Consider the following 27,899-nt stretch of genomic DNA (forward strand, 5'->3'; position numbering starts at 1 on the left):
TGTGAAGCCACAAGGCAGCTGAACAAGGCATTGTGAAGCCACAAAGGCAGCTGAACCAAGGCATTGTGAAGCCACAAGGCAGGAACCAAGGCATTGTGAAGCCACAAGGCAGTGAACCAAGGCATTGTGAAGCCACAAGGCAGGTGAACCAAGGCATTGTGAAGCCACAAAGAACAAGGCATTCAAGGCAGCTGAACCAAGGCATTGTGAAGCCACAAGGCAGCTGAACCAAGGCATGTGAAGCCACAAGGCAGCTGAACCAAGGCATTGTGAAGCCACAAGGCAGCTGAACCAAGGCATTGTGAAGCCACAAGGCAGCTGAACCAAGGCATTGTGAAGCCACAAGGCAGCTGAACCAAGGCATTGTGAAGCACAAGGCAGCTGAACCAAGGCATTGTGAAGCCACAAGGCAGCTGAACCAAGGCATTGTGAAGCCACAAGGCAGCTGAACCAAGGATTGTGAAGCCACAAGGCAGCTGAACCAAGGCATTGTGAAGCCACAAGGCATTGTGGAAGCCACAAGGCGGTGAACCAAGGCATTGTGAAGCCACAAGGCAGGTGAACCAAGGCATTGTGAAGCCACAAGGCAGGCTGAACCAAGGCATTGGTGAAGCCACAAGGCAGGTGAACCAAGGCATTGTGAAGCCACAAGGCAGCTGAACCAAGGCATTGTGAAGCCACAAGGCAGCTGAACCAAGGCATTGTGAAGCCACAAGGCAGCTGAACCAAGGCATTGTGAAGCCACAAGGCAGCTGAACCAAGGCATTGTGAAGCCACAAGGCAGCTGAACAAGGCATTGTGAAGCCACAAAGGCAGCTGAACCAAGGCATTGTGAAGCACAAGGCAGCTGAACCAAGGCATTGTGAAGCCACAAGGCAGCTGAACCAAGGCATTGTGAAGCCACAAGGCAGCTGAACCAAGGCATTGTGAAGCCACAAGGCAGCTGAACCAAGGCATTGTGAAGCCACAAGGCAGCTGAACCAAGCATGTGAAGCCACAAGGCAGCTGAACCAAGGCATTGTGAAGCCACAAGGCAGCGAAACAAGGCATTGTGAAGCCACAGGCAGGTGAACCAAGGCATTGTGAAGCCACAAGGCAGGTGAACCAAGGCATTGTGAAGCCACAAGGCAGGTGAACCAAGGCATTGTGAAGCCACAAGGCAGGTGAACCAAGGCATTGTGAAGCCACAAGGCAGCTGAACCAAGGCATTGTGAAGCCACAAGGCAGCTGAACCAAGTCATTGTGAAGCCACAAGGCAGGTGAACCAAGGCATTGTGAAGCCACAAGGCAGCTGAACCAAGTCATTGTGAAGCCACAAGGCAGGTGAACCAAGGCATTGTGAAGCCACAAGGCAGGTGAACCAAGGCATTGTGAAGCCACAAGGCAGGTGAACCAAGTCATTGTGAAGCCACAAGGCAGCTGAACCAAGGCATTGTGAAGCCACAAGGCAGCTGAACCAAGGCATTGTGAAGCCCAAGGCAGCTGAACCAAGGCATTGTGAAGCCACAAGGCAGCTGAACCAAGGCATTGTGAAGCCACAAGGCAGGTGAACCAAGTCATTGTGAAGCCACAAGGCAGCTGAACCAAGGCATTGTGAAGCCACAAGGCAGGTGAACCAAGGCATTGTGAAGCCACAAGCAGTGAACCAAGTCATTGTGAAGCCACAAGGCAGCTGAACCAAGGCATTGTGAAGCCACAAGGCAGGTGAACCAAGTCATTGTGAAGCCACAAGGCAGGTGAACCAAGGCATTGTGAAGCCACAAGGCAGGTGAACCAAGGCATTGTGAAGCCATAAGGCAGGTGAACCAAGTCATTGTGAAGCCACAAGGCAGCTGAACCAAGGCATTGTGAAGCCACAAGGCAGCTGAACCAAGTCATTGTGAAGCCATAAGGCAGCTGAACCAAGTCATTGTGAAGCCACAAGGCAGGTGAACCAAGGCATTGTGAAGCCACAAGGCAGCTGAACCAAGGCATTGTGAAGCCACAAGGCAGCTGAACCAAGTCATTGTGAAGCCACAAGGCAGGTGAACCAAGGCATTGTGAAGCCACAAGGCAGCTGAACCAAGGCATTGTGAAGCCACAAGGCAGCTGAACCAAGGCATTGTGAAGCCACAAGGCAGCTGAACCAAGTCATTGTGAAGCCACAAGGCAGCTGAACCAAGGCATTGTGAAGCCACAAGGCAGGTGAACCAAGGCATTGTGAAGCCACAAGGCAGGTGAACCAAGGCATTGTGAAGCCACAAGGCAGCTGAACCAAGGCATTGTGAAGCCACAAGGCAGCTGAACCAAGGCATTGTGAAGCCACAAGGCAGCTGAACCAAGGCATTGTGAAGCCACAAGGCAGGTGAACCAAGGCATTGTGAAGCCACAAGGCAGCTGAACCAAGGCATTGTGAATCCACAAGGCAGCTGAACCAAGGCATTGTGAAGCCACAAGGCAGCTGAACCAAGTCATTGTGAAGCCACAAGGCAGCTGAACCAAGTCATTGTGAAGCCACAAGGCAGGTGAACCAAGGCATTGTGAATCCACAAGGCAGCTGAACCAAGGCATTGTGAAGCCACAAGGCAGCTGAACCAAGTCATTGTGAAGCCACAAGGCAGCTGAACCAAGGCATTGTGAAGCCATAAGGCAGGTGAACCAAGGCATTGTGAAGCCATAAGGCAGGTGAACCAAGGCATTGTGAAGCCACAAGGCAGCTGAACCAAGGCATTGTGAAGCCACAAGGCAGCTGAACCAAGGCATTGTGAAGCCACAAGGCAGCTGAACCAAGTCATTGTGAAGCCACAAGGCAGCTGAACCAAGGCATTGTGAAGCCACAAGGCAGCTGAACCAAGGCATTGTGAAGCCACAAGGCAGCTGAACCAAGTCATTGTGAAGCCACAAGGCAGCTGAACCAAGGCATTGTGAAGCCACAAGGCAGCTGAACCAAGGCATTGTGAAGCCACAAGGCAGCTGAACCAAGGCATTGTGAAGCCACAAGGCAGCTGAACCAAGGCATTGTGAAGCCACAAGGCAGCTGAACCAAGGCATTGTGAAGCCACAAGGCAGCTGAACCAAGTCATTGTGAAGCCACAAGGCAGGTGAACCAAGGCATTGTGAAGCCACAAGGCAGCTGAACCAAGTCATTGTGAAGCCACAAGGCAGGTGAACCAAGGCATTGTGAAGCCACAAGGCAGCTGAACCAAGTCATTGTGAAGCCACAAGGCAGCTGAACCAAGGCATTGTGAAGCCACAAGGCAGCTGAACCAAGGCATTGTGAAGCCACAAGGCAGGTGAACCAAGGCATTTCAGCTTTCTGCTCCAGACGGCACGTAGTTCATGTATTAACAGTTGCTTCAATCTAATCCCTTCAGTCATTGAAATTGTTAAAGAGTTTAAAAACTAATCTAATGAAGGCAACAGTTGGATGAAGATTCTCCAAACTTTTACAAACTTTTATAATCCAACAATTATTGACTGAATTATAAGCATATCAAATATTTTATTGGTACAGACAAATACTGATTGGAGTTGAGAGACTTTGGTGAGAATTGAGATATTGAATTTATTGTTAAATATTTTTTTTTTAATTATGCACTCATATACATTATATTGTATCAGGTATATTTTTGTGTTGAAATAAAGAAAATGATGTGTGCCTCATTTGCATAAATACCCCCAGGTGTATTTGATTTGCATATATTATACAATTAACAAACATTTCAACTGTATTCAATTATTACTTAAAAAAAAAAAATCCAACAAAAATGAAATAAAGTTATCTTTCTTGTCTTTCTTGTGATGTGTGTGGAGAAGGTGTGTTAAATCCCCGACTAAGCTTGACCGTTCTGATTCAACGGGAAAGACACATGTGTTCCATTGACCCCATTTCCGGGGTGTTTGACAGATCATTATTCAAACATTTGAATAATGTTCACAGGTCATAACGTTAAGTGACAAGTGGATTTTTTTGCACCCCCCCTCAAACACAGGAAGTAGATGGTTTTTTGCACCCCCCTCAAACACAGGAAGTAGATGGTTTTTTGCACCCCCCTCAAACACAGGAAGTAGATGTTTTTTGCACCCCCCCCCCCCCCAAACACAGGAAGTAGATCTTTTTTGCACCCCCCCTCAAACACAGGAAGTAGATGTTTTTTGCACCCCCCCCTCAAACACAGGAAGTAGATGTATTTTGCACCCCCCCTCAAACACAGGAAGTTTATGTTTTTTGCACCCCCCTCAAACACAGGAAGTAGATGTATTTTGCACCCCCCCCTCAAACACAGGAAGTTTATGTTTTTTGCACCCCCCTCAAACACAGGAAGTAGATCTTTTTTTGCACCCCCCCTCAAACACAGGAACTAGATGTTTTTTGCACCCCCTCAAACACAGGAACTAGATGTTTTTTTGCACCCCCCTCAAAAACAGGAACTAGATCTTTTTTTGCATCCCCCTCAAACACAGGAAGTAGATATCTGAAAAAGACAGCTCCTCAGGTGGGCGGGTTCATGCACGCTGCTAGTCCACTTGAGATTATATGTTTACATTGTTGTACGATACAGGGCCCTACATTCCTATTGCCCTATATAGCCCTATGGGCCCTGGTCAACAGTAGTGCACTATACAGGGAACCAGGTTCCATTTGGGACGCAGACAGGAAGAACACACTTACACTGGTACTGTTGAGGAAGTTTCCAATGGCCAAAAGCGTTGCCAGGATGCGCTTAAAGGTTTTGTTTTTGGCGAGCTGCTCCATGCCTAGTTTCAGGTCGAAAAGAGGCTCAGCAATCTCCTGTACAGAGACGAAGAGAAGAGGTGAAAGACTATGAGGGAGGAGAGGAACAACATTCAGGGGGAACAGAGGCTCAGCTATCTCCTGTACAGAGACGAAGAGAAGAGATGAAAGACTATGAGGGAGGAGAGGAACAACATTCAGGTCGAAAAGAGGCTCAGCTATCTCCTGTACAGAGACGAAGAGAAGAGATGAAAGACTATGAGGGAGGAGAGGAACAACATTCAGGGGGAACAGAGGCTCAGCTATCTCCTGTACAGAGACGAAGAGAAGAGATGAAAGACTAGGAGGGAGGAGAGGAACAACATTCAGGTCGAACAGAGGCTCAGCTATCTCCTGTACAGAGACGAAGAGAAGAGATGAAAGACTATGAGGGAGGAGAGGAACAACATTCAGGAGGAACAGAGGCTCAGCTATCTCCTGTACAGAGACGAAGAGAAGAGATGAAAGACTATGAGGGAGGAGAGGAACAACATTCAGGTCGAAAAGAGGCTCAGCTATCTCCTGTACAGAGACGAAGAGAAGAGGTGAAAGACTATGAGGGAGGAGAGGAACAACATTCAGGTCGAAAAGAGGCTCAGCAATCTCCTGTACAGAGACGAAGAGAAGAGGTGAAAGACTATGAGGGAGGAGAGGAACAACATTCATGGGGAACAGAGGCTCAGCTATCTCCTGTACAGAGACGAAGAGAAGAGGTGAAAGACTAGGAGGGAGGAGAGGAACAACATTCAGGGGGAACAGAGGCTCAGCTATCTCCTGTACAGAGACGAAGAGAGGAGATGAAAGACTATGAGGGAGGAGAGGAACACCATTCAGGGGGAACAGAGGCTCAGCTATCTCCTGTACAGAGACGAAGAGAAGAGATGAAAGACTATGAGGGAGGAGAGGAACAACATTCAGGGGAACAGAGGCTCAGCTATCTCCTGTACAGAGACGAAGAGAAGAACAACATTCATGGGGAAACAAACTCCATCAAACAGGCTCGGCAGTCAGTGAGGATTCACAGTCCACTACACACACACACACACACACACACACACACACACACACACACACAGTGTGCTACAGAGACTGAGCACACACACATTATGGGTGGGATGAGCAGAGAATATGAGCAGTCTGCCCAGGATCAGCAGATTCTGTTCACACACACCACACCACACAGTGTGCTGTCAGTGTGCTGTCACTGTGTGTGTGTGTGTGTGTGTGTGTGTGTGTGTGTGTGTGTGTGTGTGTGTGTGTGTGTGTGTGTGTGTGTGTGTGTGTGTGTGTGTGTGAGAACAGAATCTGCTGGTCCTGGGCAGACTGCTCATATTCTCTCCCCTCATCCTACCCATAACCCACGAGGAGAATATTCTGCTGTTGTTGAGCTGCCAGTCTGACACACTGACTAACGCTGCTCTACTGGGGAGGTGATGGATCCTCACGGTTCCTACAGGAGGTGATGGATCCTCATGGTTCCTACAGGAGGTGATGGATCCTCACGGTTCCTACAGGAGGTGATGGATCCTCACGGTTCCTACAGGAGGTGATGGATCCTCACGGTTCCTACAGGAGGTGATGGATCCTCACGGTTCCTACAGGAGGTGATGGATCCTCACGGTTCCTACAGGAGGTGATGGATCCTCACGGTTCCTACAGGAGGTGATGGATCCTCACGGTTCCTACAGGAGGTGATGGATCCTCATGGTTCCTACAGCACATAATGACAGGAGGTGATGGATCCTCACGGTTCCTACAGGAGGTGATGGATCCTCATGGTCCCTACAGCACATGATGACAGGAGGTGATGGATCCTCACGGTTCCTACAGGAGGTGATGGATCCTCACGGTTCCTACAGGAGGTGATGCATCCTCATGGTTCCTACAGGAGGTGATGGATCCTCATGGTTCCTACAGGAGGTGATGGATCCTCACGGTTCCTACAGGAGGTGATGGATCCTCACGGTTCCTACAGGAGGTGATGGTTCCTACAGGAGGTGATGGATCCTCATGGTTCCTACAAGAGGTGATGGATCCTCATGGATGACAGCTGACTGGAAGAGCGAAGATGATGTACAGCTGTGTAGAGACGAGCAGAACACTAGCCTGTCCCCAGATCAGTTTCTGCATGAGGCACGAGGACTATTCCATAATGAGAGCAGAACACTAGCCTGTCCCCAGATCAGTTTCTGAATGAGGCACGAGGACTATTCCATAATGAGACTAGCAGAACACTAGCCTGGTCCTAGATCAGTTTCTGAATGAGGCATGAGGACTATTCCATAATGAGAGCAGAACAGACTGCATCCAAGGCCAGATGCTTTAGGAATACGGGCCCCCCCCTGATCCTACCTTCTCCAGGGTTTCATAGTTGAGTTTGAAGGCCCAGAGCTGCAGTCGAGCGCTGAGGCCGCTGATGGAGGACAGGGTGAGGAGGAACTGTTCCGCTGAGCCCAGAGGGACATCAGGGTTGGCCAGCTGAGCCTCCTGGATCTTCTGCTTCTCCTCCTCACTAGGAGTCATCGTCAGGATTTTCTACAACACAACAGATGACTGAAGTTAGAGGAGGCATGGATTTTCTAGAGGAGGAAGAGAGAGAGGGGGATGACTGGAACCATGGATTTTCTAGAGGAAGGAGAGAGAGGGGGATGACTGGAACAGATTACTGGAGGCATGGATTTTCTAGAGGGGGAAGAGAGAGGGGGATGACTGGAGGCATGGATTTTCTAGAGGGGGAAGAGAGAGGGGGATGACTGGAGGCATGGATTTTCTAGAGGGGGAAGAGAGAGGGGGATGACTGGAGGCATGGATTTTCTAGAGGAGGAAGAGGGGGATGACTGGAGGCATGGATTTTCTAGAGGAGGAAGCGAGAGGGATGACTGGAACAGAGGACTAGAGTCATGGAATTTCTAGAGGAGTGAGAGAGAGGGGGATGACAAACAAATGACTAGAGTCATGGAATTTCTAGAGGAGTGAGAGAGAGGGGGATGGCTGGAACAGATAACTGGAACCATGGATTTTCTAGAGGGGGAAGAGAGAGGGGGATGACTGGAACAGATGACTGGAGGAATGGATTTTCTAGAGGGGGAAGAGAGAGGGAGATGACTGGAGGCATGGATTTTCTAGAGGGAGAAGAGAGAGAGGGAGATGACTGGAACCATGGATTTTCTAGAGGGAGAAGAGAGAGGGGGGATGACTGGAACAGATGACTGGAGGCATGGATTTTCTAGAGGGGGAAGAGAGAGGGAGATGACTGGAGGCATGGATTTTCTAGAGGGGGAAGAGAGAGAGGGATGACTGGAACAGATGATTGGAGGCATGGATTTTCTAGAGGGGTAAGAGAGAGGGAGATGACTGGAGGCATGGATTTTCTAGAGGGAGAAGAGAGAGAGGGAGATGACTGGAGGCATGGATTTTCAAGAGGGAGAAGAGAGAGGGAGATGACTGGAGGCATGGATTTTCTAGAGGGGGAAGAGAGAGAGGGATGACTGGAACAGATGACTGGAGGCATGGATTTGTACCACAGTGAAAGGAAAATCAGAGGACTAAGAAAGTGTGAGTAGCAGACATTTTTGTTATTTAAAAAAAAAAGGTGCTTTGTTGACAGAGAGATTTTCAGGTATACTGTCGTTGACAGTAAACATGAATTAAATTACACCAGAGAAATAGTGTACTTCTCCTCCTGAACCCGTCGCAGGTCACTGATGTTCAATGTCAGAGTGCACTGATCCTGGTGTAAACAGCCCTACAGATCCCATTCAATTGTAATTGTAATGGTAACAGCGCCACCCAGTGGTGGAAAGACAATATCACCTCGATGCCCTCCTTGTTGATGGCAAACTCGTCAAAGTTGAGGATGGCGGTCTTGATGACGTGGACAGCTGGTAGTACGGTCATGCCGATGTTGATGGTGTTACTCCTCTTGGAATCTAACACCAGTATCTCTGCCTTCTTCACTTCTGCTCCTTTCTGCAGGGACAAACAGCATAGAAAAGATTGTCAATTCACCAGTCAATTCCCCTGTCAATTCCCCTGTCAATTCCCCTGTCAATTCCCCAGTCAATTCCCCAGTCAATTCCCCAGTCAATTCCCCAGTCAATTTCCCAGTCAATTTCCCAGTCAATTTCCCAGTCAATTTCCCAGTCAATTAACCTGTCAACCAATAGAGATTACAGTTAATATTGCTTTTACTTCATTCCTGCTTTACAGTATTTGAGACAGCTTTACACACATAGTTTACACAGGTAGTACAATTTACATCTTTTGCCAATTATTTGGCATATCTGATATTTTCCTTCATGTGTAAACAGCAACAAAAACACATTGAATCTGATCTTTTGATTTCTGAGCTGATGTAACCCCTCACCTTCAGAGCCACGGGTAGCTCCTTGGCCTTGGACTCAAACAGGTGTTCCAGCTTGGCCGTATCCACGGCGACCTTATCCAGCGACGCCCACACCGTCCCGCGTCCGAATTTACACTTCCTGGGACTGTCTGACTGTTTGAGTTCCTTCCAGAACAACTTGACCGTCTTTCTCTTCTTGGCAAAGGCCGGGTCGGGAGCCTGGGAGGAAGAGGAGGAGGAGGAGGAGAAAGGGGGAGGGGGAGCTCCAGGAGGAGGTGGAGGAGGAGGGGCGCAGAGACCTCCACCCGGTGGGGGAGGAGGTGGAGGAGGGAGACTCATACACGGCGCCCCGGGGGGAGGAGGAGGAGGAGGAGGAGCGGAGGCTAGTCCAGGCATAGGTGGAGGAGGAGGTGGGACGCCGCCACCACCACCAGGCCGACCAACACCCACGTCGAAGACGTCCACGTCCAGAACATCTATATCCTCCTCCTCCATGAGGTCAGAGAAGTCCAGGTCTTTAATCTTCAGGGCTTTGGAGCTGGGTTGGAGCTGGTCCCAGGCGTCTGTCTGTCTGTCCCTGGCCAGTGGGGTCATCTGGGTTTTCTCCAGGTTTCGGGAGTGGGTCTCTGCGTCGATGCTGTACTGCGGCCGGACTTGCCGGTGCTGCTGCTCCTCTGCCAGCCTGGCCCGCGCTGCCTGGGCACTGCCACCCAGACCCTGCAGCTCTGCCCTCCTGGAACTGCTGTCCTCGCTGGGTAGAGGCTGGGCCTGCTGGGCCTGGGGAAAAGGATCAGTTAGTTCATCATGGCTATCTGTATCCATTACAAAATGTGCCAATCGAAAGATTGAACATTTGAGTGATGTTTTCCATAAGCTGGACAGACACAATGCATTTAAATTAAAATAAACACAAAGCTGTTTTTTTATTTAGCTCCCTCCCCCCGCTATAGATCAGTCAGCATGTGTCTAGTATGCATGCACACAACTTACTATATTTTGAAGTGAAAAACTATAATTTATTATCCTATTTATTAAAAAAAAAAATACAAAGTTCGATTTATCAATTAATCGACCCAAGCTACTAATGGATTCTGAAAGACTGGTGTTAAACTCATCCCTACCATGTGGCCGAGGGTGATGTAACAGTCCCAGCCACAGTTTCAGGCCTCATGTCTCCTCTAACTAGGGTGATGTAACAGTCCAAGCCAGTTTCAGGCCTCATGTCTCCTCTACCTAGGGTGGTGTAACAGTCCAAGCCAGTTTCAGGCCTCATGTCCCCTCTACCTAGGGTGATGTAACAGTCCAAGCCAGTTTCAGGCCTCATGTCTCCTCTACCTAGGGTGATGTAACAGTCCAAGCCAGTTTCAGGCCTCATGTCTCCTCTACCTAGGGTGATGTAACAGTCCAAGCCAGTTTCAGGCCTCATGTCTCCTCTACCTAGGGTGATGTAACAGTCCAAGCCAGTTTCAGGCCTCATGTCTCCTCAACCTAGGGTGATGTAACAGTCCAAGCCAGTTTCAGGCCTCATGTCTCCTCTACCTAGGGTGATGTAACAGTCCAAGCCAGTTTCAGGCCTCATGTCTCCTCTACCTAGGGTGATGTAACAGTCCAAGCCAGTTTCAGGCCTCATGTCTCCTCTACCTAGGGTGATGTAACAGTCCAAGCCAGTTTCAGGCCTCATGTCTCCTCAACCTAGGGTGATGTAACAGTCCAAGCCAGTTTCAGGCCTCATGTCTCCTCAACCTAGGGTGATGTAACAGTCCAAGCCAGTTTCAGGCCTCATGTCTCCTCTACCTAGGGTGATGTAACAGTCCAAGCCAGTTTCAGGCCTCATGTCTCCTCTACCTAGGGTGATGTAACAGTCCAAGCCAGTTTCAGGCCTCATGTCTCCTCTACCTAGGGTGATGTAACAGTCCAAGCCAGTTTCAGGCCTCATGTCTCCTCTACCTAGGGTGATGTAACAGTCCAAGCCAGTTTCAGGCCTCATGTCTCCTCTACCTAGGGTGATGTAACAGTCCAAGCCAGTTTCAGGCCTCATGTCTCCTCTAACTAGGGTGATGTAACAGTCCAAGCCAGTTTCAGGCCTCATGTCTCCTCTACCTAGGGTGATGTAACAGTCCCAGCCACAGTTTCAGGCCTCATGTCTCCTCTGCCTAGGGTGATGTAACAGTCCCAGCCACAGTTTCAGTCCTCATGTCTCCTCTACCTAGGGTGATGTAACAGTCCAAGCCAGTTTCAGGCCTCATGGCTCCTCTACCTAGGGTGGTGTAACAGTCCCAGCCACAGTTTCAGGCCTCATGTCTCCTCTACCTAGGGTGATGTAACAGTCCCAGCCACAGTTTCAGGCCTCATGTCTAGTCGCTATAGGTTTGAATCTGGCCTACTAGACACCTGCCTGACGACTCAAACTGAATTATTCCACTCTTCTACATTCGATACAGACTTCAGTCTGAGACTGCCATCGTTGAAGTCATTTACGGTGACGTCAAAATGAGGGGTGATGGGCCTCCCGAGTGGCGCAGTGGTCTAAGGCACTGCATCGCAGTGCTAGCTGTGCTACTAGAGATTCTGGGTTCGAGTCCAGGCTCTGTCGCAACCGGCCGCGACCGGGATACCCACGGGGCGGCACACAATTGGCCCAGCGTCGTCCGGGTTAGGGGAGGGTTTGGCCAGCAGGGATGTCCTTGTCCCATCGCGCTCTAGCGACTCCTGTGGTGAGCTGGGCGTAGTGCAGGCTGACGCGGTCGCCAGGTGTACGGTGTTTCCTCCGACACATTGGTGCGGCTGGCTTCCGGGTTAAGAAGCAATGCGGCTTGGTGGGGTTGTGTCCGTACGGGAGTTGCAGCGTTGAGACAAGACTGTAACTACCAATCGGATTCCACAGATTTTGGGAGAAAAAAGGGGTGTTGTACAAAACAAAGTCATCAGCGATTGGATCGTCTCTAACCAATCAGAGTATCAAAAAGAATGACAATTGTGTGTTCTGGCTCTGGCCCAAACCCATTGGTTTCTGGGACCAATCAGAACAGTTAGAATCTGTTCACGTTCTAGAAATTGGTCGGGGAGGTACTCAGATCCAGACTCATTACGGATAAGTTTCTAACGTCCGTGGGCGTGGCCTAGCATTTGTCTGAGCAAGGAGTTTGGGTAGCCAGACAACCTTGACACAACCTCTCTGTATCTTCCGCACTGTCATCCTCTATCTGTTCAATAAAGTCAGAACAGATCCCCACTGTCTTCCTCCCTCTATCTGTTCAATAAAGTCAGAACAGATCCCCACTGTCTTTCTCTCTGTTCAATAACGTCAGAACAGATCCCCACTGTCTTCCTGTCTCTGTTCAATAAAGTCTGAACAGATCCCCACTGTCTTCCTGTCTCTGTTCAATAAAGTCAGAACAGATCCCCACTGTCATCCTCTCTCTATCTGTTCAATAACGTCAGAACAGATCCCCACTGTCTTCCTCCCTCTATCTGTTCAATAACGTCAGAACAGATCCCCACTGTCTTCCTGTCTCTGTTCAATAAAGTCTGAACAGATCCCCACTGTCTTCCTCTCTCTGTTCAATAACGTCAGAACAGATCCCCACTGTCTTCCTGTCTCTGTTCAATAATGTCAGAACAGATCCCCACTGTCTTCCTCTCTCTGTTCAATAACGTCAGAACAGATCCCCACTGTCTTCCTGTCTCTGTTCAATAAAGTCTGAACAGATCCCCACTGTGATCCTCTCTCTGTTCAATAAAGTCAGAACAGATCCCCACTGTCTTCCTCTATCTGTTCAATAAAGTTAGAACAGATCTCCACTGTCTTCCTCTATCTGTTCAATAAAGTCAGAACAGATCCCCACTGTCTTCCTCTCTCTGTTCAATAAAGTCAGAACAGATCCCCACTGTGATCCTCTCTCTGTTCAATAACGTCAGAACAGATCCCCACTGTCTTCCTCCCTCTATCTGTTCAATAAAGTCAGAACAGATCCCCACTGTCTTCCTCTCTCTATCTGTTCAATAAAGTCAGAACAGATCCCCACTGTCTTCCTCCCTCTATCTGTTCAATAACGTCAGAACAGATACCCACTGTCTTCCTCTCTCTCTCTGTTCAATAAAGTCAGAACAGATCCCCACTGTCTTCCTCTCTCTCTCTGTTCAATAACGTCAGAACAGATCCCTACTGTCTTCCTGTCTCTATCTGTTCAATAACGTCAGAACAGATCCCCACTGTCTTCCTCTCTCTGTTCAATAAAGTCAGAACAGATCCCCACTGTCTTCCTCTCTCTCTCTGTTCAATAACGTCAGAACAGATCCCCACTGTCTTCCTCTCTCTCTCTGTTCAATAAAGTCAGAACAGATCCCCCACTGTCATCCTCTATATGTTCAATAACGTCAGAACAGATCCCCACTGTCTTCCTCCCTCTATCTGTTCAATAAAGTCAGAACAGATCCCCACTGTCATCCTCTATCTGTTCAATAAAGTTAGAACATTTGATTGAAAAAAAAAGACCGTAATGAATTCCTACCTTGAGGCTAGATAGACGTTCCTTCACACTGCTACCAGCCCTGCCCAGCCCTCTGCAGTCCTCTGGCTCTCCGGAGAGGCTCTCCTCGGGGTCGAGGTCGGGGTCGGTGCCTGACGGGCTCTTCAGGGGACCGGCCGAGGAGTTCTTGGCGTCGAGCATGTTCAGCATGAACTTCCTCTCATTGGAGAGTGTTTTCCGCTGGACACTGACACCTACAGGAGAGGAGGGGAAGGACAACTGCATGTTACGATCATCATATTCACACACATAGCATTATATATAGATAGAGATAATATATATATATCTATATATATATAGAGATAATATATATAGATAGAGATAATATATATATACACATATATAGATAGAGATAATATATACACTGCTCAAAAAAATAAAGGGAACACTTAAACAACACAATGTAACTCCAAGTCAATCACACTTCTGTGAAATCAAACTGTCCACTTAGGAAGCAACACTGATTGACAATAAATTTCACATGCTGTTGTGCAAATGGAATAGACAAAAGGTGGAAATTATAGGCAATTAGCAAGACACCCCCAAAAAAGGAGTGATTCTGCAGGTGGTGACCACAGACCACTTCTCAGTTCCTATGCTTCCTGGCTGATGTTTTGGTCACTTTTGAATGCTGGCGGTGCTCTCACTCTAGTGGTAGCATGAGACGGAGTCTACAACCCACACAAGTGGCTCAGGTAGTGCAGTTCATCCAGGATGGCACATCAATGCGAGCTGTGGCAAAAAGGTTTGCTGTGTCTGTCAGCGTAGTGTCCAGAGCATGGAGGCGCTACCAGGAGACAGGCCAGTACATCAGGAGACGTGGAGGAGGCCGTAGGAGGGCAACAACCCAGCAGCAGGACCGCTACCTCCGCCTTTGTGCAAGGAGGTGCACTGCCAGAGCCCTGCAAAATGACCTCCAGCAGGCCACAAATGTGCATGTGTCAGCATATGGTCTCACAAGGGGTCTGAGGATCTCATCTCGGTACCTATTGGCAGTCAGGCTACCTCTGGCGAGCACATGGAGGGCTGTGCGGCCCCACAAAGAAATGCCACCCCACACCATGACTGACCCATCGCCAAACCGGTCATGCTGGAGGATGTTGCAGGCAGCAGAACGTTCTCCACGGCGTCTCCAGACTCTGTCACATGTGCTCATGTGCTCAGTGTGAACCTGCTTTCATCTGTGAAGAACACAGGGCGCCAGTGGCGAATTTGCCAATCTTGGTGTTCTCTGGCAAATGCCAAACGTCCTGCACGGTGTTGGGCTGTAAGCACAACCCCCACCTGTGGACGTCGGGCCCTCATACCACCCTCATGGAGTCTGTGTCTGACCGTTTGAGCAGACACATGCACATTTGTGGCCTGCTGGAGGTCATTTTGCAGGGCTCTGGCAGTGCTCCACCTTGCACAAAGGCGGAGGTAGCGGTCCTGCTGCTGGGTTGTTGCCCTCCTACGTCCTCCTCCACGTCTCCTGATGTACTGGCCTGTCTCCTGGTAGCGCCTCCATGCTCTGGACACTACGCTGACAGACACAGCAAACCTTTTTGCCACAGCTCGCATTGATGTGCCATCCTGGATGAACTGCACTACCTGAGCCACTTGTGTGGGTTGTAGACTCCGTCTCATGCTACCACTAGAGTGAAAGCACCGCCAGCATTCAAAAGTGACCAAAACATCAGCCAGGAAGCATAGGAACTGAGAAGTGGTCTGTGGTCACCACCTGCAGAATCACTCCTTTATTGGGGGTGTCTTGCTAATTGCCTATAATTTCCACCTTTTGTCTATTCCATTTGCACAACAGCATGTGAAATTTATTGTCAATCAGTGTTGCTTCCTAAGTGGACAGTTTGATTTCACAGAAGTGTGATTGACTTGGAGTTACATTGTGTTGTTTAAGTGTTCCCTTTATTTTTTTGAGCAGTGTATATATATATATACATATATAGATAGAGATAATATATATAGATAGAGATAATATATATATACATATATAGTTAGAGATAATATATATATATATATATCTATATATATATATAGAGATAATATATATAGATAGAGATAATATATATATATGCATATATAGATAGAGATAATATATATATATATATATACATATATAGATAGAGATAATATATATATATACATATATAGATAGAGATAATATATATAGATAGAGATAATATATATATATATACATATATAGATAGAGATAATATATATAGATAGAGATAATATATATATACATATATAGTTAGAGATAATATATATATATATATCTATATATATAGAGATAATATATATAGATAGAGATAATATATATATATGCATATATAGATAGAGATAATATATATATATATATACATATATAGATAGAGATAATATATATATATACATATATAGATAGAGATAATATATATAGATAGAGATAATATATATATATACATATATAGATAGAGATAATATATATAGATAGAGATAATATATATAGATAGAGATAATATATATATATACATATATAGATAGAGATAATATATATAGATAGAGATAATATATATAGATAGAGATTATCTCTATCTATATAGATAGAGATAATATATATAGATAGAGATAATATATATATATATCTATATATATATATATACATATATAGATATAGATAATATATATATATATACATATATAGATAATATATATATATATACATATATAGATAGAGATAATATATATATATATACATATATAGATAGAGATAATATATATATACATATATAGATAGAGATAATATATATATATATTATATCTCTATCTGTGTACAAAAAATGACATTACAAAGAAATGACAGCAACTCCATGCTATGTCGTTGTAGCCACATCTTTCACAGGTCAGGAAAGATCCACATGTCATTTCAACATGCAATAGAAACCTATTCTCTCGTCCCTGCACTCCGTAACAGATGTCAGGACAACATGCAATAGAAACCTATTCTCTCGTCCCTGCACTCCGTAACAGATGTCATTTCAACATGCAATAGAAACCTATTCTCTCGTCCCTGCACTCCGTAACAGATGTCAGGACAACATGCAATAGAAACCTATTCTCTCGTCCCTGCACTCCGTAACAGATGTCAGGACAACATGCAATAGAAACCTATTCTCTTGTCCCTGCACTCCGTAACAGATGTCAGGACAACGTGTACATGAAAAAGAGGAGATCCTCCCTCTGAACTGGCCGACCTGCGAGCGCAGTCCCTCAGTAGATCCTAACAGCTCCGCACTGACAGCTTTCTGAGCTAGGCAGCAATAGCAACATTAACTCACCAACCCATCAGCTGACAACCAGCGACCTTCTACTCTCCTTCTACTGCAAACACTCTTCACACGCACACACAATCCATCTACAGCAAGTTCCCTTATTGGGTAACCTGTTCAACTCTGACCCTACGCTGTCTGGATTCTGCTGGTGGTCTGTTCTACCTGGGTCATTAATATCACCCAACCTGGTGTCCCAGGTCTAAATCAGGCCCTGATTAGAGGGGGAATCACCCACCTGGTGTCCCAAGTCTAAAATCAGGCCCTGATTAGAGGGGGAATCACCCACCTGGTGTCCCAGGTCTAAATCAGGCCATGATTAGAGGGGAAATCACCCACCTGGTGTCCCAGGTCTAAATCAGGCCCTGATTAGAGGGGGAATCACCCACCTGGTGTTCCAGGTCTAAATCAGGCCCTGATTAGAGGGGAATCACCCACCTGGTGTCCCAGGTCTAAATCAGGCCCTGATTAGAGGGGGAATCACCCACCTGGTGTCCCAGGTCTAAATCAGGCCATGATTAGAGGTGGAATCACCCACCTGGTGTTCCAGGTCTAAATCAGGCCCTGATTAGAGGGGGAATCACCCACCTGGTGTTCCAGGTCTAAATCAGGCCCTGATTAGAGGGGAATCACCCACCTGGTGTCCCAGGTCTAAATCAGGCCCTGATTAGAGGGGGAATCACCCACCTGGTGTTCCAGGTCTAAATCAGGCCCTGATTAGAGGGGAATCACCCACCTGGTGTCCCAGGTCTAAATCAGGCCCTGATTAGAGGGGAAATCACCCACCTGGTGTCCCAGGTCTATATCAGGCCCTGATTAGAGGGGAATCACCCACCTGGTGTCCCAGGTCTAAATCAGGCCCTGATTAGAGGGGAAATCACCCACCTGGTGTCCCAGGTCTAAATCAGGCCCTGATTGGAGGGGAAATCACCCACCTGGTGTCCCAGGTTTAAATCAGACCCTGATTAGAGGGGAAATCACCCACCTGGTGTCCCAGGTCTAAATCAGGCCCTGATTGGAGGGGAAATCACCCACCTGGTGTTCCAGGTCTAAATCAGGCCCTGATTAGAGGGGAACAATGAAAAATGGCAGTGGTTGAGTTTGAGGGCTCTATTTAGTGCACTACATTTGACCAGGTCCATAGCTCCAGTCAAAAGTAGCGCACTATATAGAGACTAGGGTGGCGTTTGGGGCGGAGACCAACACTCCTCAACATCGACCCTGCCCTCTGCATCGCAGCACGTTCCTTGTCAGTCGGATCAGAACAGGAAAAGGGAAACCAGATCGTCATCTGTTAGTATAAACAGTTGACATGTCTAACGCCTCCTAACTGGGCTAGTGTTGGGTCCTGGTGGGTCGTTGGGGACCGTAAGGGCCACGGTCTGGTTGGAGTCCCAAGTGGTCCCCTGTTCCCTTTAGAGTGCACTACTTTAGACCACACAGCCTTTGGGCCCTGGTCCTCTGGTCAACAGTAGTGCACTCTAAAGGGAACAGGGAGACATTTGGGGCGCAGCCTGTTTAGGTCATTTGTCTCCTGGCCACTGGGGGGGGAAGAGATGGAATTCCCCCCTCCCCCCGTTATCTTCAAAGCCAGACAAAAATACAATATTATGGTTTGAAATTAGCTACTGGATATGAGCATTCCACAACAGAGTGTTGCTGCCCCCCCCCGAGTCTGGAGGATCGGACAGAGTGTTGCTGCCCCCCCCCGAGTCTGGAGGATCGGACAGAGTGTTGCTGCCCCCCCCCGAGTCTGGAGGATCGGACAGAGTGTTGCTGCCCCCCCCCGAGTCTGGAGGATCGGACAGAGTGTTGCTGCCCCCCCCCCGAGTCTGGAGGATCGGACAGAGTGTTGCTGCCCCCCCCCCGAGTCTGGAGGATCGGACAGAGTGTTGCTGCCCCCCCCCCCGAGTCTGGAGGATCGGACAGAGTGTTGCTGCCCCCCCCCGAGTCTGGAGGATCGGACAGAGTGTTGCTGCCCCCCCCCCCCCGAGTCTGGAGGATCGGACAGAGTGTTGCTGCCCCCCCCCCCCGAGTCTGGAGGATCGGACAGAGTGTTGCTGCCCCCCCCCGAGTCTGGAGGATCGGACAGAGTGTTGCTGCCCCTCCCCCGAGTCTGGAGGATCGGACAGAGTGTTGCTGCCCCCCCCGAGTCTGGAGGATCGGACAGAGTGTTGCTGCCCCCCCCGAGTCTGGAGGATCGGACAGAGTGTTGCTGCCCCCCCCCGAGTTTGGAGGATCGGACAGAGTGTTGCTGCCCCCCCCCGAGTCTGGAGGATCGGACAGAGTGTTGCTGCCCCCCCCCCCGAGTCTGGAGGATCGGACAGAGTGTTGCTGCCCCCCCCCCGAGTCTGGAGGATCGGACAGAGTGTTGCTGCCCCCCCCGAGTCTGGAGGATCGGACAGAGTGTTGCTGCCCCCCCCCGAGTCTGGAGGATCGGACAGAGTGTTGCTGCCCCCCCCCCGAGTCTGGAGGATCGGACAGAGTGTTGCTGCCCCCCCCCCCCGAGTCTGGAGGATCGGACAGAGTGTTGCTGCCCCCCCCCCCCCGAGTCTGGAGGATCGGACAGAGTGTTGCTGCCCCCCCCCCCCCGAGTCTGGAGGATCGGACAGAGTGTTGCTGCCCCCCCCCCCCGAGTCTGGAGGATCGGACAGAGTGTTGCTGCCCCCCCCCGAGTCTGGAGGATCGGACAGAGTGTTGCTGCCCCCCCGAGTCTGGAGGATCGGACAGAGTGTTGCTGCTCCCCCCCGAGTCTGGAGGATCGGACAGAGTGTTGCTGCTCCCCCCCGAGTCCGGGGGACCGGACAGAGCGTTGCTGCCCCCCCCCCCCCCCGAGTCCGGAGGACCGGACAGAGCGTTGCTGCCCCCTCCGAGTCCGGAGGACCGGACAGAGCGTTGCTGCCCCCTCCGAGTCCGGAGGACCGGACAAAGTGTTGCTGTCCTCTACTATCTTGGTCTCTATTGAATTCAGTGTATCTGCAGGTACAACCTATGGTAGTGGTTGACAAACCTCGGGTTTTCAGTTGTGACAAACCCAAAAGGAGTTATCTTGTGGCCCGCTAGATAACCTAAGGAATGATTGTAGCCACAACCTTGTCTGTAACTCAGCTGATAATATACAGCCAGTAGACAGGCTGGTCCCTGTATAATATACAGTCAGTAGAAGTGGCAGAGGGGAAGGGGCAGAGAGGGGAAGGGGCAGAGGGGAAGGGGCAGGGGCAGTAGATTTAGAAGGAGGGTTGGATGTTAATCTCTTGCCTGGTTCATTATGGGTCGCCTGGGTGTCTGCTGGGTCAGGCTGCTCCAGGGTTCTCTGGATGGGGCCAGTCTCTCCTGAGACCTGCCCCCCTGCGTGGAGCTCTGGCTGGGGCTCTGTTCCTGCACCGCTGGCCTGGAACGGGGCTGTTGGCACACACAGACACACACAGACACAAAACCCAATAAGTAAAAACATTCACAACTGAATCAACTACATTTTAAATAATGAGTGAATTTCCATTTGAAATGTTACTGGCAGAGCATAATGGCAGTGAGTGTACTTCAGAGAAATGCCCCCCAGACTCACATTCAACTTCAATGTGAAAGGCCCTCTGCCCTTCTCTGCCAAAGTCTTTTCACTTGTCTGAGTGTGTGTGTGTGTGTAAAACAGAGAGAGACAGAGAGACAGACAGAGAGACAGACAGAGCGACAGACAGAGCGACAGACAGAGAGAGAAAGAGAAAGAGAGAGAGAGAAGAGAGAGGAGGGAGAGGCAAGAGAGGCGAGAGAGATAGAGGAGAGAGAGAGCGAGATACAATCGGAAGTTTAAATACACCTTAGCCAAATACATTTAAACTCAGTTTTTCACAATTCCTGACATTTAATCCTAGTAAACATTCCCTGTCTTAGGTCAGTTAGGATCACCACTTTATTTCATGAATGTGAAATGTCAGAATAATAGGAGAGCGAGTCCCTCCTGCAGCAAAGCAACCCCACAATATGATGCTGCCACCCCCGTGCTTCATGGTTGGGATGGTGATCTTTGGCTTGCAAGCCTCCCCCTTTTTCCTCTAAACCTAACGATGGTCATTATGGCCAAACAGTTCTATTTTTGTTTCATCAGAACAGAGGACATTTCTCCAAAAAGTACGATCTTTGTCCCCATGTGCAGTTGCAAACCGTAGTCCGGCTTTTTTATGGCGGTTTGGGAGCAGTGGCTTCTTCCTTGCTGAGCGGCCTTTCAGGTTATGTTGATATAGGACTCGTTTTACTGTGGATATTGATACTTTTGTACCTGTGTCCTCCAGCATCTTCACAAGGTCCTTTGCTGTTGTTCTGGGATTGATTTGCACTTTTTGCACCAAAGTACGTTCATTTCTAGGAGACAGAACGCGTCTCCTTCCTGAGCGGTGTGATGGTTGCGTGGTCCCATGGTGTTTATACTTGCGTACTATTGTTTGTACAGATGAACGTGGTACCTTCAGGCGTTTGGAAATTGCTCCCAAGGATGAACCATACTTGTGGAGGTCTACAATTTTTTTTCTGAGGTCTTGGCTAATTTCTTTTTATTTTCCCATGATGTCAAGCAAAGAGGCACTGAGTTTGAAGGTAGGCCTTGAAATATATCCACAGGTACACCTCCAATTGACTCAAATGATGTCAATTAGCCTATCAGAAGCTTCTAAAGCCATGACATCATTTTCTGGAATTTTCCAAGCTGTTTAAAGGCACAGTCAACTTCGTGTATGTAAACGTCTGACCCACTGGAATTGTGATACAGTGAATTTTAACTGAAATAATCTGTCTGTAAACAATTATTGGAAACATTACTTGTGTCATGCACAAAGTAGATGTCCTAACCGACTTGCCAAAACTATAGTTTGTTAACAAGAAATTTGTGGAGTGGTTGAAAAACTAGTTTTAATGAATCCAACCTAAGTGTATATAAACTTCCGACTTCAACTGTATATAGAGGAATGAGAGAGAGAGAGAGAGGTGAGATAGAAGAATGCAAAAATCTAAGAAAGAAATGTCCAACCTGAAAACCAGAAAACCTGATCCAGAAAACCTGAGTCTATGCCTTCACTACGGTGAATCTCTAAAACAATACAGAAATACACAAGAGTTATATATCCAACACAAAGAGGGTAAAACATATACATGATCAAATACAAATCTTATAATCAGCTATTAAAGACTACCAGAACCCACTGGATTCTCCAGTTATATTGAATGAACTACAGGACAAAATACAAACCCTCCAAACCAAAAAGGCCTGTGGTGTTGATGGTATCCTTAATGAAATGATAAAATATACAGACCACACATTCCAATTGTCTATACTAATACTCTTTAACATCGTCCTCAACTCTGGAATCTTCCCCAATATTAGGAACCAAGGACTGATCACCTCAATCCACTAAAGTGGAGACAAATTTGACCCCAATAACTACGGTGGGAAACGCATCAACAGCAACCTTGGGGAAAATCCTCTGCATTATCATTAACAACAGACTCGTACATTTCCTCAGTGAAAACAATGTACTGAGCAAATGTCAAATTGGCTTTTTACCAAATTATCGTACGACAGACCACGTATTCACCCTGCACACCCTAATTGACAAACAAACAAACCAAAACAAAGGCAAAGTCTTCTCATGCTTTGTTGATTTCAAAAAAGCTTTTGACTCAATTTGGCATGAGGGTCTGCTATACAAATTGATGGAAAGTGGGGTTGGGGGGAAAAACATACAACATTATAAAATCAATGCACACAAAATCGGCAAAAAACACACACATTTCTTCCCACAGGGCCGTGGGGTGAGACAGGGATGCAGCTTGAGCCCCACCCTCTTCAACATATATATCAACGAATTGGCGCGGGCACTAGACCAGTCTGCAGCACCCGGCCTCACCCTACTAGAATCTGAAGTCAAACGTCTACTGATGATCTGGTGCTTCTGTCCCCGACCAAGGAGGGCCTACAGCAGCACCTAGATCTGTCCCCGACCAAGGAAGGCCTACAGCAGCACCTAGATCTGTCCCCGACCAAGGAGGGCCTACAGCAGCACCTAGATCTGTCCCCGACCAAGGAAGGCCTACAGCAGCACCTAGATCTGTCCCCGACCAAGGAGGGCCTACAGCAGCACCTAGATCTGTCCCCGACCAAGGAGGGCCTCCAGCAGCACCTAGATCTGTCCCCGACCAAGGAGGGTCTACAGCAGCACCTAGATCTGTCCCAACCTAGGAGGGCCTACAGCAGCACCTAGATCTGTCCCAACCTAGGAGGGCCTACAGCAGCACCTAGATATGTCCCCAACCTAGGAGGGTCTACAGCAGCACCTAGATCTGTCCCCGACCAAGGAGGGCCTACAGCAGCACCTAGATCTGTCCCAACCAAGGAGGGCCTACAGCAGCACCTAGATCTTCTGCACAGATTATGGGCCCTGACAGTAAATCTCAGTAAGTAATGGTGTTCCAGAAAAGGTCCAGTCGCTAGGACCACAAATACAAATCCCATCTAGACACTTTTGCCCTAGAGCACACAAAAAACTATACAACCTTGGCCTAAACATCACAGGTAACTTCCACAAAGCTGTGAACGATCTGAGAGACAAGACAAGAAGGGCCTTCTACGCCATCAAAAGGAACATAAAGTTCGACATTCCAATTAGGATCTGGCTAAAAATACTTGAATGAGTTATAAAACCCATTGCCATTTATGGTTGTGAGGTCTGGGGTCCGCTCACCAACCAAGACTTCACAAAATGGGACAAACACCGAATTGAGACTCTGCATGCAAAATTCTGCAAAAATATCAGAGCAGAATACCCACTAATGATAAAATCCAGAAATGAGCCGTTAAATTCTACAACCATCTAAAAGGAAGTGATTCCCAAACCTTCCATAACAAAGCCATCACCTGCAGAGAGACGAACCTGGGGAAGAGTCCCCTAAGCAAGCTGGTCCTGGGGCTCTGTTCACAAACACAATCAGACCCCACAGAGCCCCAGGACAGCAACACAATTAGACACAACCAAATCATGAGAAAACAAAAAAGATAATTATTTCCCATGTGTCAAGTAATTAACAAAAAAACAGAGCAAACTAGAATGCTATTTGGCCCTAAACAGAGAGTACACAGTTTAGGGCCACATGCAGAATCTGCCACAGTGGCAGGTCTATTCCTCCTCAGTAACTGTTACTATTCCAGGTCTATTCCTCCTCAGTAACTGTTACTATTCCAGGTCTATTCCTCCTCAGTAACTGTTACTATTCCAGGTATATTCCTCCTCAGTAACTATTCCAGGTCTATTCCTCCTCAGTAACTGTTACTATTCCAGGTCTATTCCTCCTCATTAACTGTTACTATTCCAGGTCTATTCCTCCTCAGTAACTGTTACTATTCCAGGTCTATTCCTCCTCAGTAACTGTTACTATTCCAGGTATATTCCTCCTCAGTAACTGTTACTATTCCAGGTCTATTCCTCCTCAGTAACTATAAACTAATCCAGGTCTATTCCTCCTCAGTAACTATAAACTATTCCAGGTCTATTCCTCCTCAGTAACTATAAACTATTCCAGGTCTATTCCTCCTCAGTAACTGTTACTATTCCAGGTCTATTCCTCCTCAGTAACTGTTACTATTCCTGTTCTATTCCTCCTCAGTAACTATGAACTATTCCAGGTCTATTCCTCCTCAGTAACTATGAACTATTCCAGGTCTATTCCTCCTCAGTAACTATTAACTATTCCAGGTATATTCCTCCTCAGTAACTATTACTATTCCAGGTCTATTCCTCCTCAGTAACTGTAACTATTCCAGGTCTATTCCTCCTCTGTAACTATTCCAGGTCTATTCCTCCTCTGTAACTATTCCAGGTCTATTCCTCCTCTGTAACTATTACTATTCCAGGTCTATTCCTCCTCAGTAACTGTTACTATTCCAGGTCTATTCCTCCTCAGTAACTGTTACTATTCCAGGTCTATTCCTCCTCAGTAACTGTTACTACTCCAGGTATATTCCTCCTCAGTAACTATAAACTATTCCAGGTCTATTCCTCCTCAGTAACTGTAACTATTCCAGGTCTATTCCTCCTCAGTAACTGTTACTATTCCAGGTCTATTCCTCCTCAGTAACTATTCCAGGTCTATTCCTCCTCAGTAACTATGAACTATTCCAGGTCTATTCCTCCTCTGTAACTATTACTATTCCAGGTCTATTCCTCCTCAGTAACTATGAACTATTCCAGGTCTATTCCTCCTCTGTAACTATTACTATTCCAGGTCTATTCCTCCTCAGTAACTATTAACTATTCCAGGTCTATTCCTCCTCACTAACTATTAACTATTCCTGGTATATTCCTCCTCAGTAACTGTTACTATTCCAGGTCTATTCATCCTCAGTAACTATGAACTATTCCAGGTCTATTCCTCCTCAGTAACTATTAACTATTCCAGGTATATTCCTCCTCAGTAACTGTTACTATTCCAGGTCTATTCCTCCTCAGTAACTATTAACTATTCCAGGTATATTCCTCCTCAGTAACTGTTACTATTCCAGGTCTATTCCTCCTCAGTAACTATTACTATTCCAGGTCTATTCCTCCTCAGTAACTGTAACTATTCCAGGTCTATTCCTCCTCAGTAACTATTAACTATTCCTGGTATATTCCTCCTCAGTAACTGTTACTATTCCAGGTCTATTCATCCTCAGTAACTATGAACTATTCCAGGTCTATTCCTCCTCAGTAACTATTAACTATTCCAGGTATATTCCTCCTCAGTAACTGTTACTATTCCAGGTCTATTCCTCCTCAGTAACTATTCCAGGTATATTCCTCCTCAGTAACTGTTACTATTCCAGGTCTATTCCTCCTCAGTAACTATTACTATTCCAGGTCTATTCCTCCTCAGTAACTGTAACTATTCCAGGTCTATTCCTCCTCAGTAACTATTAACTATTCCAGGTTTATTCCTTCTCAGTAACTATTAACTATTCCAGGTCTATTCCTCCTCAGTAAGTATTCCTCCTCTATTCCAGCTATTCCAGGTCTCTAATGAGAAACTGTCGAACCTTCCCAGCATGAGTTGAGGCAATGTTAGGTAACGTCCTGCCCCTGTCTGACACTGCAGGGCCTGAACGTCTCCAATCTGACTGGAAAAGAAGTAAGGATTAGCCGCTCCTCCTCTCGCTCCCGACAACACTTCCTCATTCTGAGGTGTTGTGACGACGCACAAAGCGGTTGCCGACCACGCCCGAGCACCATGCGCATGTCACTAACAATTAGAACGGCTCAATGAGGGTCTGAGAGGAGAGATGTTTCCAGGACAGGGCCCTACCGGGTCAGGCTGTTAGGGGGTACTGTACCTGGGACCTGGGACTAGGGTAGGGGCTGGTTTCAGCTGGGGTATTTGGGCTAGAGGACGAGGGTACGGCAGGGTTAGGGTACTGTACCTGGGACTAGGGTAGGGGCTGGTTTCAGCTGGGGTATTTGGGCTAGAGGACGAGGGTACGGCAGGGTTAGGGTACTGTACCTGGGACCTGGGGCTAGGGTAGGGGCTGGTTTCAGCTGGGGTATTTGGGCTAGAGGACGAGGGTACGGCAGGGTTAGGGTACTGTACCTGGGACTAGGGTAGGGGCTGGTTTCAGCTGGGGTATTTGGGCTAGAGGACGAGGATACGGCAGGGTTAGGGTACTGTACCTGGGACTAGGGTAGGGGCTGGTTTCAGCTGGGGTATTTGGGCTAGAGGACGAGGATACGGCAGGGTTAGGGTACTGTACCTGGGACTAGGGTAGGGGCTGGTTTCAGCTGGGGTATTTGGGCTAGAGGACGAGGGTACGGCAGGGTTAGGGTACTGTACCTGGGACTAGGGTAGGGGCTGGTTTCAGCTGGGGTATTTGGGCTAGAGGACGAGGGTACGGCAGGGTTAGGGTACTGTACCTGGGACTAGGGTAGGGGCTGGTTTCAGCTGGGGTATTTGGGCTAGAGGACGAGGATACGGCAGGGTTAGGGTACTGTACCTGGGACTAGGGTAGGGGCTGGTTTCAGCTGGGGTATTTGGGCTAGAGGACGAGGGTACGGCAGGGTTAGGGTACTGGACCTGGGGCTAGGGTAGGGGCTGGTTTCAGCTGGGGTATTTGGGCTAGAGGACGAGGGTACGGCAGGGTTAGGGTACTGTACCTGGGACTAGGGTAGGGGCTGGTTTCAGCTGGGGTATTTGGGCTAGAGGACGAGGGTACGGCAGGGTTAGGGTACTGTACCTGGGACCTGGGACTAGGGTAGGGGCTGGTTTCAGCTGGGGTATTTGGGCTAGAGGACGAGGGTACGGCAGGGTTAGGGTACTGTACCTTCAGTGGGTGTACTGGGGCTGCTGTCTGCAGATGAGGTCTCCTCCTCTGCCCTGGGGGACGTGACTACGGGGTCATCCTGGGACAGTTTATCCTGGAGCTTCTCGTGTTGGCTCCTACTCGTCTTCTCCCACTGGGTGGCGACCAGGTTGCGGAGGAAGGTGCCTCTACAGGAACACAGACATGGAGGAAACTGGAGGTGACTGAGCCGCCATGGAGGGGGGGGGGGGTCGACAACACCATTACGGGGCAAGCATGGCAAAAACCAAATCATCCAGGATCACAGCAACAAAACAATAGATTAGACAGATTAGAAGAGAGAGACAAGCCCCCACAGGACCTGAACCAGACACACTGATTATAGTCTAGAAATACACAAATATAATTTATAACCAAAAGAATTTGATGTTGATTCCCCAGAACAGATACCATACCCTGCAGCATGGCTGTGATAGCCATTACGCTTCTCGGCCCCTGCCACAGATACGCTGCCCACGCTCTCAGATGGCACGGTCCTAGCCAGCGACAGAAGCCAAGCCAACCACCACACCACCACACCCTCACCACACCAGGAACTCCCTCTCCCTCTCCCTCTCTCTCTCCCCAGGGGAGGGCTCAGTAGGGGCGGGGGCAG

At 48.2% G+C, this 27,899-nt stretch overlaps 1 protein-coding gene across 1 annotated transcript; it reads right to left on the reverse strand.

Moving 5' to 3' along the window:
- Positions 1 to 4,651: 4,651 nt before the first annotated feature.
- Positions 4,652 to 27,899, reverse strand: LOC120039648 (FH1/FH2 domain-containing protein 3-like; the record flags this gene model as incomplete). The annotated part of the gene is made up of 8 exons (XM_038985056.1): positions 4,652 to 5,359; positions 7,106 to 7,288; positions 8,567 to 8,722; positions 9,120 to 9,875; positions 13,610 to 13,821; positions 20,194 to 20,337; positions 27,266 to 27,432; positions 27,700 to 27,899. Coding segments are annotated over 8 exons (2,526 nt in total), but the record flags the coding sequence as incomplete, so codon positions are not given.

The sequence above is a fragment of the Salvelinus namaycush genome, unplaced genomic scaffold (assembly GCF_016432855.1).
Source record: "Salvelinus namaycush isolate Seneca unplaced genomic scaffold, SaNama_1.0 Scaffold2881, whole genome shotgun sequence".
NCBI lineage: Eukaryota > Metazoa > Chordata > Actinopteri > Salmoniformes > Salmonidae > Salvelinus > Salvelinus namaycush.